This window comes from Erpetoichthys calabaricus, chromosome 4, assembly GCF_900747795.2.
Source record: "Erpetoichthys calabaricus chromosome 4, fErpCal1.3, whole genome shotgun sequence".
NCBI classification, from domain to species: domain Eukaryota; kingdom Metazoa; phylum Chordata; class Cladistia; order Polypteriformes; family Polypteridae; genus Erpetoichthys; species Erpetoichthys calabaricus.
Window position 1 is genome coordinate 47,906,356 of NC_041397.2, and position 13,622 is coordinate 47,919,977.

Here is a 13,622-nt window from a genome sequence, read left to right on the forward strand (position 1 = left end):
TTCCATTTTAAGTAACAGCGTAACATATTGAAAAAACAGCAAATTAAATAACTTAAGAAAAAAAAAAAACAAGCAGTCAAGTACTTTAGCTACTTACCATGTAATACATTTTGATATGCCGTCTGATGTCCAAAATCAATTTATTGCACATCTGAGTCACAAAACTTAATGGTGAAGCTTCGCAGGTGATATTACTACAGCGAATTAAACTAGGCTCAATCACTTTTCCCTGTAAAGGAAAGGAAAAGTAAAAAAAAATCTTAAAATAAAATTCTTTATCAGAATAATCTCTAAGATCTCAGACAGCTGAAATTTTCTGTTGCTGAAATCCCTACTGTTATAAAAATTTTGCTACACAAGCCTTGGCAAACAGTAAAACATTTTTGATACTCCAGCTCTGTGGTGTGTTTATCCAAGATAGACATGTAATATTATTTGCCTAGATGTTCAAACTTAGACAAAAGCTTTATCTATTCTCTATTTAACTGTGGTTTGTCCTGCATAAATTAACAACCTTTGCTAACACTATCACTACCACATTGAACTCCATACTATTTTAAACTGCTAGTTTTGAGGTCTATCCAAAATAAATTTTGAAAAAGCCTGTATGTTTGTTTTCTCTTTGTCTGTGGAGTTTTACATAATACTTGTGTATATGATTGAGAAGAATCCTTGTAATCCTTGCTGGATAAAATATGTCAGGCATACTTCCAAGTTCCTCAAGGTTATGGTCACTGCTAAATGTTATTACATTTAAATCCTAGTTAGATTGCTGTTTAATTTTACTGAACTGGTAAGTGTGTAGATTTGATATTGGCTTATCTTGTCAAGTCTGTATAATGTCTTAAAATATTGCAGTATGACATGGTTTCATGGATTGATTGACATACAATGCATATTTAACTGAAGGTGTCCTGAGCAGTACTACAGCATGTGGAAAACTAAAATTACAGTGTTTGCAAAAGAATAAGTTGAATTGTGTTAGTGGTTTAAAGTTTTACTTTTCACTAAATTTAAAAACAACCTGTAGTCTGTTAAAATATATTAGATCAAAAACAACAACACTGTTAGAAGAAAATACAAACATTTGGTCTTTTAATTATTTTAAAGTAAAAGTAGCAATTCTCATGGGTGTATATATAGAACTCTATAAAATAAATAGGAAAACTGAATAAAAACATTCATTTATAGGATCCAAATATAAATTACACAAAATATTTTTTGTATAATAGCTTTACTTTACTGTATATCATGATTATTCGTTAATTGTAAAAATATTATGGAAATGTGTATGGAACCATGCAACAAAATGGTTTCTGTCCCATTTTAATAAGCCTTTAGTGGCACACAAGGCCTCCTCTCTGAAAATAATTGTGCAGAGATGCAGAAAGCCAGCTGATCCTTCCCAACCTTTATACCAAAAGCATGCACCTTTGAGATGCTGAAGTGTTCTAAAGTGAAGTGCTTGTAACTACAAAGTGAATCCTTCTCACTCTGTCAAACAAGAGAACACACACATAAATAGGTACTGGAAATCTAACAGGCAGGGACTCAGTCCGGTCTTCACAACCTCTTTAAAAAGTGTGTGGCTGCATCTTTTCTTTCAACCCGTTTGTAGCAAAGGAGACTAATAAATTCTCACTTTTTCAAGTCAAGCTCCATGCAAGTGACTGAACCCAGTTTAGAAAGACTGAAGAGAAGTCCTACTTCAAGAAAGGAACCTGAATGCCTAAACTGTTCTGCCAGAAAGAAAGAGTTGTACTTTTCCTCGTGAAGCTGCAATGTGTGGTGCAAAGAACAGAAAGACGAAGCAGCAGATACTACAACAGTGACAACCAAGGACCGTGTACAGGACAAAGACAGTGTCACTCTGCTGTAAACAAAGTTTTTCAGTGGAACATGAAATCATAATAATAATAATAATAATAATAATAATAATAATAATACATTTTATTTGAAGCGCCTTTCAAAAAACTCAAGGTCACTGTACAATCAGGTTAAAAATAAACATTCAATAACTAGAAAATTTAAAATCCAAATAAAACATCAGATAAAACACCAATAACAGTTACAATGAATAAGCAATTTTGAACAGATAAGTTTTAAGATCAGCCTGAAATTGGTGAAGGGTAGTCATATTCCTAAGATAAGCAGGTAATGAGTTCCATAAGGAAGGTGCCGATCTGCTAAATGCGCGATATCCCATCGTAACAAGACGTGCTGGTGGATTATTTAAGTTAATGGAAAAAGAGGATCTGAGCATACGAGAGGGTTTAATGACTTGTAGGAGCTGTGAGAGATATGTGGGGGCAAGATTATGAATGGCCTTATATGTAAGGACTAAAATTTTGTAGTTGACCCTAAACTTTATTGGCAGCCAATGAAGCTGCTGAATAACGGGTGTAATGTGATCAGAATAGGGTGTTTTAGTAATTATACGAGCAGCCGAATTTTGAACAAGTTGAAGTTTATGTAGTAACTTTTGAGGCAGACCAAAGAGAAGTGAATTGCAATAGTCCAGGCGGGAGGTGACCAAACTGTTGACTAAAATGGCAGTAGAGTGATTTGACAAAAATGGACGCAAGCGATTAATGTTTCGCAGGTGAAAGTAAGCTGCTCGAGTAACAGAACTGATGTGAGACTGGAAAGACAACGTGCTGTCCAGAATTACACCAAGGCTTTTTATCTGATCAGTACAGGTAACAGAAGTATTGTCTATTAATACTGAGATCTTTGATGCCTTCGCTATTGCAGATTTCGTGCCCATAAGAAGCACCTCAGTTTTATTGGAGTTCAACTGCAAGAAGTTAGAAGATAACCAAGACTTGATCTCAGCAAGGCAATCAGTAAGTGAGGATGGTGGAAGCGATGCAGATGGTGAAGTTGAAATATATAACTGGGTGTCATCTGCATAACAATGAAAGTTTATCTTCCATTTACGAAAAATGACACCCAAAGGAAGCAGATAAATGATAAACAGCAGGGGGCCAAGGACAGAACCCTGAGGAACCCCAGATACTACAGGAGTGGGAGTGGAGGTACATGTATCCAGCTGAATGAATTGAGTTCTGTCTGTAAGATATGACTTAAACCAAGTTAACGGAATGTGAGAAATACCTAGTGCAGATAGCCTTTTTAGCAGGGTGAAATGACAGTGTCAAATGCAGCACTAAGGTCAAGAAGAACAAGGATTGTGATTAGGCCTGAGTCTGCAGCCACTAAAAGATCATTAGTGATCTTAACTAGTGCCGTCTCAGTGCTGTGAAAACGTCGGAAGCCTGACTGGAATGGTTCGTATAAACTGTTAGCAGATAAATACTGATGAAGTTGGGAAGCCACAGTTTTTTCAAGAACCTTTGAAATAAAAGGAAGATTAGAAATTGGTCGGAAATTATTAAAGTCAGTAGGGTCAACCCCAGGTTTTTTCAGTAGGGGGTGAATCACTGCAGTTTTCATAGACTGGTGAACAATTCCGGTGGAAAGTGACGAGTGAATAATTGAAACAACAAGAGGAGCTAGCGAGGGAAGGCAGGTTTTGATCAGAACAGTGGGAATTGGATCCAAGTGACAGGTTGAAGGCTTAGAGCTATTGATGAGATCCATGATTTCTGAGGTGGAAGGAAGCTCAAACATGGAAAATGAATGAGTAGGAGGAGGAAAATCATCAATGGTGGAGTCAATAGCAACAGAGCCTAAATTATAATGTATTGCCTGGATTTTATCATTAAAAAATGTCATTTAAGGTGTTACAAAATTCATTAGAAAGGCAGTGCAAGGAAAGAGAGTCTGGGGGACTTGTTAGCGATCTAAGCAGGGAAAAAAGTGTTCCAGAGTTCCCCTTGTTGGAAGAAATTAGGGCAGTAAAATAGGCAGCTTTAGCATGCCGTATGCTGCCCCTATAGTGATGCATACGGCTAAAATACATTTCTTTATGAACATTAAGACCTGTCTTCTTGTACAGCCGTTCCAACTGCCGACCTTTAGATTTTAAAATGTGCAAAGCTGGTGTAAACCATGGGGCAGTGTGTGTAAATGAAACTGATCGGGTTTTGAGTGGGGCTACCAAATTCAAAATGTCAAGAAGTCCTTCATTATAAAAGTTAACTAAATCTGACATACAACTCCATACAGCATTGGGGTGGAATTATATGTTGCATATAACCTGATAAATATTTTGCACGTCTTTATTTGTAGAATTAGAATTTTACTTGTTATGATGTTTAAAGAGCAAGGAGAATGGACAAATTGTTTTTTTCACTACCTCCAAAACTTTATGAATTTTGGGTTTTATGACTGAATTTCTGGACATCCGTGACAGAGAGGGCAGGTTTTATTGCTTAATGACTTGCATGTCCTTTCTTAATGGTTTGTTTGAAGGATGCTGACAAACAAAATTATTTGTGGTGGTGGGACTGTGTCTGAGCTATTCCATTGGTGAATGGCCCAGGAAGGTGTGTTGGTCAGGAGCTATACAGTTACAACAATGAGAGAGGCTTGCAAAATCATGCTCTCTCTGCCATGTTGCATCCTAATGAAAGTAGACCAAATGATGACCTGAAAAAGCACTGTGCCTGGGCCTGTGCAAATGATGACCTCACCAGGAAGAGTTGAATGCAAATACAAGTTATTGCATCACCTGAAATTACACATCTAGCATTATAAGGATGTATGGTCTTGGTTTAAAAGCCATATTCTATTGTCCTGTATGGCACTAGTTAAAATAAAATGTATTACCATATATATATATATATATATATATATATATATATATATATATATATATATAAAACACACAACACAGTCATCACAGTTATCTTTCGAATCCCAAGTCTGTTGTGGATTATTGCATAGGCATAGTCATGGCTGATTTGCCACATCATCTACTGTCATTCGTCTACAAAATCATTTCATGTGCACACTCAATGTTGTCATCAGTTGTGGATGTGGACTGGCGTCCAGCTCCTTCTTCATAGCTGACACTTATGCGACCTTCCTTGAACTTCTCTATCCATTCACACACACTTCTTCACGACAAAACACTTTCTCCATACTGGGCACAAAGTCTTCGACAAATATCGGCACCAAGCACACCCTCAGACCACAAAAAAAAAAACAAATCTCTTCATGTGAAGAGGGAGTGCTCAAATAAAGCAGTGTACCTGCCCATAGAATTGCAAATGTAAGGGATCTGAGAAATTTTGGTCAAGTCTACACAATAAAGAATATAAAGGGGAAAATAGGGCCTTAATAGGAAACTACATGACAACACAGTCATCATTCTTAAAGATAAAGACATGGTATCATAAAACTGATTATCTGTACCAAGATAAATCTGAAGACTAAGTAGCTAGTTAACTGTCCAAAAACATATTACCAAACAATGCTGTTGTGAAGGTAAATTTAGATTCCACTGTAATATGCAACATTTTTTTACTATAAACATCTTTTAAATTACAATATATAAAGATAATGTAGTTATCAAATTTATCAAATCTATCCTTTCAACATTAGTCACTCTTAATTGCTCTCCCTGTCTACAGTATATATATCTACTGAACTATTTAGTTGAAAATTAAAATCATTGTCAAAAAAGTTTACACACCATGCCTGAAAAACATGGGTCAATACATTTATAAATTTTTTTTGTCCATTAACACTTAAGAAATTTGGTCCATGTGATTTTTTTGCAATGTCAATAGTCTTATTCTGAACGAAAACCAGACAGATAACCTGTATAACAAAAAAAATGTCAACATTTCTCCAAGATTGATTCACTGTCAGGAAGGTGAATAATCTTCTCTAATAACAAACATTGCAATTAAGTATATACTGATAACACAGATGCAGATGTATATTATATAAAGTATAGCTAGAGACTATTACAGGGATTTTAAAACATTAGATACTTTTAAAATAGTTTAGACCAAATAGACAATATACTGGACATTGAAATATCACACATTAAGGCTTAAGAAAGCCAGCAGCCTTAAGAGGGAAATCATGGGGTTAAGGCAAAATAAATAAACATAATTTAAACATTCCTACAAATGAAATCTGAAAACAATGAAAGGAATTTTACAAATGCACAGAAAAAATACAAAACAAAGAAAAAAAACTTTTAATTGACACTCTTCACCAACAGCTTCATTCATGTCATATCTGAATATGAACATACAACATAAATATGTTAGCATAAATACCGTGATGGCTTCATTCTAGACTAATACTGCTCTTTGAGGGATGTGTGCCCAATGTAAAACACACATGGAAACATCAAAGAGAAGTAAATACGCCCAGCACTAAGTACTGTAATATCACACGTTTCTTACTTTTCTGCACCATTGAATGAGCACAGGAGGGGCAAGACACTATAAAATAAAAATTAAAGCCTGTTGTCTGCACACTAGTAACCCATAAATTCATAGCCTGGATGTCAGCAGCACAGCCACCTGCCCTGCTAAAGATCATTTTGTTTAAAACTTCAACAGAGAAATTTGTGAATTATAAAAACAGTGTTATATAGATTTCTTATTGTTATATAGCTTACATAATATTTGGTTTTCATTCATCTTTGTAATATTCTGAAACATTTACCACTTTAGGCAGTTAGGGTAAGATGCTGCACGTTCATGACAAAAAAAAAAAAACAAACAATCAAAAAGGCACATGATAAGGACCCTAAAAATGTCCAAATGTGAAAGGTGAATTTTTATATAAAATGTGTTTAAGGACAGAAATAATATTTAAATTTGGAGGTAAAAGGAAGTAGAAAAGAGACGTTAAAGCTACACCTTGAAGAAGAGCATGCACTGTAGTACCTGTTGGTAGCAGATTATATTTTGGTCAATTTTTGGAAAATTGACCATAAGTATGTACTATACAGTGGATAAAAGCCAAGAAGGTAAAAGAGAGACTGCGAGAAATTAATTTGCTATGGTGGTACTGGCAGCAAGAGTTTAGAAAAATCTATTATGAATTGAACACTTGCTAGCAAGGAATGAGCTTATGTCTGAAAACAACAGAATAAGCTTTTGATGAGGAAAATAAAAGTGCCAGAACAATGACAAATTAAGTAAAACCTGTTACACAAAAATACCCTGAAGACAAAAGAAGAGGATAGGAGACTGTATTAACGAAGTTAAAGTAAAAAGATGACAGGAAAACAATAAGCCAGAGGAGCAAAGGAGATGACACAAAACGTCAAAAAGCTGAAGTGAACAGTAAATAATGAAGGAAGGAGGAGTTCAGTATGCCAAAATAGCCGGTGTCACACTTGTAGGAGGAAGGCCAGCCACCCAACCCAACGCACAGACAGACACAAGAGGCACACTTACAGAAACTCAATGCTTTTATTTTCTTGTTCTCTTTCTCACACAACACCTTACACAGTGCTCAAATCACCAACAATAACTCAATCCCTTCTTTCTTTTTCCTTTCTGTCTCCTCTTCTCTCTTCTGCCACCTCTACTCCTCCCTTTGTAAGCTCTGTCCTCCACCTCCCGACTACCGCTCCCAGAATGGAGTGATTCGGCCCCTTTTATATTGTACCCGTATCTGCTCCAGGTGCTCCTTGATGATCTTCTTGCAGCACTTCCTGGTGTGGCGGAAGTGCTGCAGTCCATGGCTCCAAGAGCCCCATGCGTCTGCCACACCGGTCAAAGAAAGACAGGATGTAATGGGTGTAAACTGACTGAATAATAGCAAAGGAAAAATTGTAACTTACTGTATTAAGATCAACTAAAAAATGTACAAAGAGAACAAATGACAATGGTCATTAGAAAATAAGATGTTATTTGCAGTTGCAAATATGTAGATGAGACATTAGATAGATAGATAGATAGATAGATAGATAGATAGATAGATAGATACTTTATTAATCCCAATGGGAAATTCACACAGTAGACCTACCCAGAAAGGTGTAAAATAATGATGAATTCTACTGAAAACCTTCAAGTTAAAATGATGGAATAACTCGATTACCACTAAAGGGAAGTTTCTAGATCAAAAGGACCAGAGAACGCATTGTAGGACAGAAAGTTAAGATAATCCATTACAGTCATATCCTGTGGAAACCCATTAAGTTGACTGAGAAAAAAATATGTGCAAGTTAGTGAAATACAATTAATTGAACTGTACATAGGTCAAGAAATGTCATCAAGTAACAATGGAGCACAAATGGTGGACAGAAGAGCACAGGTGAAAAGATGGAAAAGGTGAAAGTTTTAGTTTAAGGTGAGCCTTCACTATGGATTTATTTCAAGGTTACCTACCTCATAACAGTAATGTCATTGGTGACTACTGAGGTATCCGAGGACTGATATGAAAGCCTTTTTTAGGCTCTTGTACTAATTGAGGGAAAAATATCTTTAACAGTAACATGTCAGGTTTTACCAAGTTTTTTTTTTTAGTGATATGTAGCAGATGATGGTGAAATATATTGCAAAGTTAGAAAAGCTTAAGAAAGGAATACTCAGGTGAATGTGGAATGCTCAACTGAAAAAGGCAAAAAACCCAGCACACAGTTTACAGAAAAGATTTGTTTACAAGTGATAAAATGTAAAACATGTAAAAACAGAATGAGGTAGTTAAGGTATACAGAAGATGTACCTTGTGTCATAAAAAGGACAAGAATATGTGGATCAAAAAAGAGATCAAAATAAAGAGGTGACAGAAGAAATTGGATAAACTAGTCTTAAGAATTTTTAAAATGAAGAGAAATGGTTAAGGGAATTCTGAGAAGCAGCTAGCCAGCCTGGGTAAATCCATATAATTCCTGTGACTGCATATTACTAAAACTATAACTAGAAAAATGTAGATAGTCTTCAAACATTCTACAATTTTTAAAGATTATCTTAATTGCACTGATTAACTGGAAAAATTAAAATACAAAACTGTAGTTAATCTAAACTATGACAAGACGCTTTAATGAGTTCTAGAACAAAAAAAATCACCCACTTAGGCAGCATTTTTCATTATTCTATGGCATTTTTTCATATGCATAGTGCACCATATACTGTCCTGTAACAAATATATTCATATGGCATAAGACATTGGTCAGCTGTAAAAATTGCTCTTTTAAAATAGCTGTCTAAACCAGTTTTTTCCCCCAGGAGAAGCAACAGAAAAGTGGCTGCTGTTAAATTTCAAGCTGCAAGATCCTGCTTTGTGAGTTCAGCAATGGACTAAGCTTGTAATTTTTCAGTCCTTGAGTCCAGAATATAGTCTGTTTGTGTGATGCCATTAGTCCAAATACTGTGCTTCGTATTTTGAATTGCTTTGTTGTGCTCCTTTAAGTTTAGTTTAAATCCTCCTCTGCAAAGGGGTTATTTTCTGTTTTATACCGCATGACCCAGGTGGATGCGAATGAAGTTAAGGCATATTTTCTGAACAGTGAACCCATCTGTAAATCGTCAAACTCTCACACAATAAGTAATCTTATTTACAGCTCTAATGAAGCAAAAGTCAAGGATGCAGCCGAAGCTATTCTGATTGGAGCACTCCCCAAGTCTGTTCCTAAGAGTGCTCTGTTGTGACTTAGGCATTCCAGGCATCTGTTGTTTGCCGAAATTAACTAGAAATAATTGCTTTTAATTTTGATAAGGCCTACTCTGCTTTATCTGTCAAGGTTTTTGGGCAATTTCACTTTTTTATCATTACTTTAATAGACTATACTTGCTTGTTTTTTTCCCATGGATTTGTTATTAACTTCACTATATTTTTTCCTCTTCTTAGATCAAGGTCAGCAGTTTGGCAGAAGAAATTAAATGTTTAAGAAAGACAACATTCCATTTAAATGTAGCAGACTGTCTTTTTCAAAACACTTAGATGGGGGACATAGGGTATCATAAGGTTAACATGATTTATTATGTCATAGCTCTTTTTAATTGTACTGCTCCTCAAATAAAAGACTATGTAATGTTTAATTAGGAAGCCCATAAATTTCAATAAAATTGTAATCTCTTTAATGATATTATGCTATTTAGGGCATACCTATAACACATATGTGGTCAAATCAACTGTATACTATGAAAAGTGTGGATTAGAAATGTTGAGACTTTTTATATGTATTTTAAAGTGTTGGTGTGCTGAAATGTAAAAAAATGCACAACCGTACCTGTTTAATAAATAACTTTTATAACGTTTATAAACATTCTGAAATGCCTTACTACTAGATTCAAACATCTTCAATTATATTTTACAAATTCAGTTCACATTTATAAAGTGCAGCACTTACTGAAATGGCTAGTATTGTAAACTTCATTGAAAAATAATACATATTTACAAAACAAAATTCAAAGCTATAAGCAGTCTGTCATTCCTTCCAGATGCTGATTTGACATACTGTAGGTAGTAACCTATATATGAGAAATGTAAATTAGTTGGACGAATCAGAACCGGAGAATAAGTTGCTCAAGAATATTGAGGTGTGCAATATGGTGCGCTGCTAGGTGAAAAAACTGCTAAGAAAACAAAAAACCATATAACTAACCCTTCGTAAATACGAATACCCTTCGACATCTGGACAGAGGAAGGAGGAAAAGGAAACCTGGTGGTGGAATGGGGAAGTACAGGACAGTATACAGAGGAAGAGGATGGCAAAGAAGAAGTGGGATAGTCAGAGAGATGCAGAAAGAGTACAAGGAGATAAGGCACAAGGTGAAGAGAGAGGTGGCGAAGGTTAAAGAAAAGGCGTATGATGAGTTGAATGAGAGGTTGGACACTAAGGAGGGAAAAAAGGACCTGTAAACAATTGGCTAGACAGAGGGACCAAGCCGGGAAAGATGTACAGCAGGTTAGGGTGATAAAGGATAAAGATGGAAACGTACTCACAAGTGAGGAGAGTGTGTTGAGCAGATGGAAAGAGTACTTTGAGAGACTGATGAATGAAGGGAATGAGAGAGAGAAGAGATTGGATGATATGGAGATAGTGAATCAGGAAGTGCAACGGATTAGCAAGGAGGAAGTAAGGACAGCTGTGAATAGGATGAAAAATGGAAAGGCCGTTGGTCCAGATGACATACTTGTGGAAGCATGGAGGTGTTTAGGAGAGATGGCAGTGGAGTTTTTAACCAGATTGTTTAATGGAGTCTTGGAAAGTAAGAGGATGCCTGAGGAGTGGAGAAGAAGTGTAATGGTGCCAATATTTAAGAATAAGGGGGATGTGCAGGACTGTGATAACTATAGGGGGATAAAATTGAAGAGCCACAGCATGAAGTTATGGGAAGAGTAGTGGAAGCTAGGATTAAGAAGTGAGGTGATGATTAGTGAGCAGCAGTATGGTTTCATGCCAAGAGCGAGCACCACAGATGCAATGTTTGCTCTGAGGATGATGATGGAGAGGTACAGAGAAGGCCAGAAGGAGTTGCATTGCGTCTTTGTGGACCTGGAGAAAGCATATGACAGGGTGCCTCGAGAGGAGCTGTGGTATTGTATGAAGAAGTCAGGAGTGGCTGAGAAGTATGTAAGAGTTGTACAGGATATGTACGAGGGAAGTGTGACAGTGGTGAGGTCTGCGGTAGGAGTGACGGATGCATTCAATACGGAGGTGGGATTACATCAGGGATTGGCTTTGAGCCCTTTCTTATTTGCAATGGTGATGGACAGGTTGACAGACGAGATTAGACAGGAGTCCCCGTGGACTATGATGTTTGCTGATGACATTGTGATCTGTAGCGACAGTGGGGAGCAGGTTGAGGAAAACGTGGAGAGGTGGAGATATGCTCTAGAGAGGAGAGGAATGAAGGTCAATAGGAACAAGACAGAATACATGTGTGTAAATGAGAGGGAGGTCAGTGGAATGGTGAGGATGCAAGGAGTAGAGCTGGCGAAGGTGGATGAGTTTAAATACTTGGGATCAGCAGTACAGAGTAATGGGGATTGTGGAAGAGAAGTGAAGAAGAGAGTGCAGGCAGGGTGGCATGGTTGGAGGAGTGTGTCAGGAGTAATTTGTGACAGATGGGTATCAGCCACAGTGCTGCTCTTGTGAAAAGAATGGAGATAAATGCCATCAAATCAGAGAGGGAGAGGCAAGTTTGTTGTACCACATGAATATCACTGAGAATAAAACTGAATAATAAAAAAACAACAGCTAACTTTTACAAGTAGCCAAAATTTACACCGGGTGTTACAGACTCAAATCAAATGTATGCTTTTATTATATTGTAGAAATAATAACAGCAGCTTTTTTTTTTTTTTTATAGTTTCCACTATTCTTCTACATCAAAATTACTTGGCTTTTTAATTTTTTTGCATAGTGATTTTTAAAATTTTAACCTTTTAACAATACTCCTGTTTTATCAATTTTGGCCGATTTTTTAGTCTTTGTTTTATTGCTTTTCGGAATAAGATTATTTTGAAATGACACCACCTGTTCAATCTGCAATGAAATAGCCACTATCAAAAAACAAAACAACGTGAGGGTCCACTATCTACAGAAGCAGCACTTTCAATGAATCCTAACATTATAATTAGAAGCCCAGCATAGGAAGCAACCCATTATCATAGCAGAAACACACTCTTCCATTCGCTAACTGAAGAAGAATAAGCAAAAGATATTTCACCCCAAGCTATTGGGTTACTGACTAAAAACAATAAACCAGTCACTGAAGCAGAGCTATTAAACTAGTGCATTATAGAGATTTTTTTTGGAGAAAGCTGGTCATAATTTTATTGAATCTGTGAAACAGTTACCACTATCAACTGCTGTAGATCATGTTCATGCTTTGATAGACAAATGGGTGACAAATAGTGTCATTCAGGCTAATCATAATTCCCAAGCCAACAGATAACACATATGTGGCACAACTATGCTGTCCAATATTTGGATGGAGCATAACTCAGGGTGGAACAGTTGGCACGTTCAGGAAGAAGAAGGATTGTGCAGGTGGTCAGGGGTGCCTGTGCACCTGCCCCCAACTGAATTTCATTGTAGAAGAGGGGGAAGTTCACCCCATTGAAACAGCAAATGGGGGTGATTTCAGCTTAGTGTTTGTAAGAATAATAGTATCATCATGCGTCTTGTATATCCCAGCTTATGCACATACTAAATTTATTCACTGACATTTTCTATTGAGTGACCAAAAAATAAATAAAACATAAAAGCTATGCTAAAAACTATACATTCAAACATTAAAATATTGGAGCCATGTAAATTAGTGAATACCAAGATTACTTACAAAATCTTTAAATCTGCTTTGAAAACAACATACTTCTGAATTCAGATTTGTTAAAAAAAAACATTTTGTCATTCTTGTGATATATGTTTGATTTACGTTTGAATCAGTATATGGACACTAGCTGCTTAGTAACACTAACTGGTGAATAATATTTAATGGATAAGTCACATTAATTTCATGTCACAAAACACTAATGCTCAAATTTTCCAAATAACTTCCTGTCTTTTTTATCATCTGTTCCAATTTGAATACTACTTCTGTGAAATCCATCTTATCAGTTTAAGATCAACCCATTATTTCAGATTTCCTATAAACAGCCTTTGTTGTGTTATTTTTATTATGCTGCAAGTAAGTGTTTGCCTGTTTTGTTTAGCCTGTGTACTAAACCAGAAATAGCCATTGAACTAGACTGACAATATCTGCACTAACTCCTCATAACTTGAGATG

The 13,622-nt window shown here is 36.2% G+C and overlaps 1 protein-coding gene across 2 annotated transcripts in view; it reads right to left on the minus strand.

Annotated features, from left to right (window-relative positions):
• The window catches only part of pola1 (polymerase (DNA directed), alpha 1), a 452,854-nt gene that overhangs the window by 173,155 nt on the left and 266,077 nt on the right, over nt 1-13,622 (minus strand). For both annotated transcript variants that reach the window (XM_028799416.2, XM_028799415.2), the window contains exon 34: nt 98-229. In XM_028799416.2, coding sequence (XP_028655249.1) covers nt 98-229 — 132 coding nt within the window. The remainder of the gene's footprint in view (nt 1-97; nt 230-13,622) is intronic.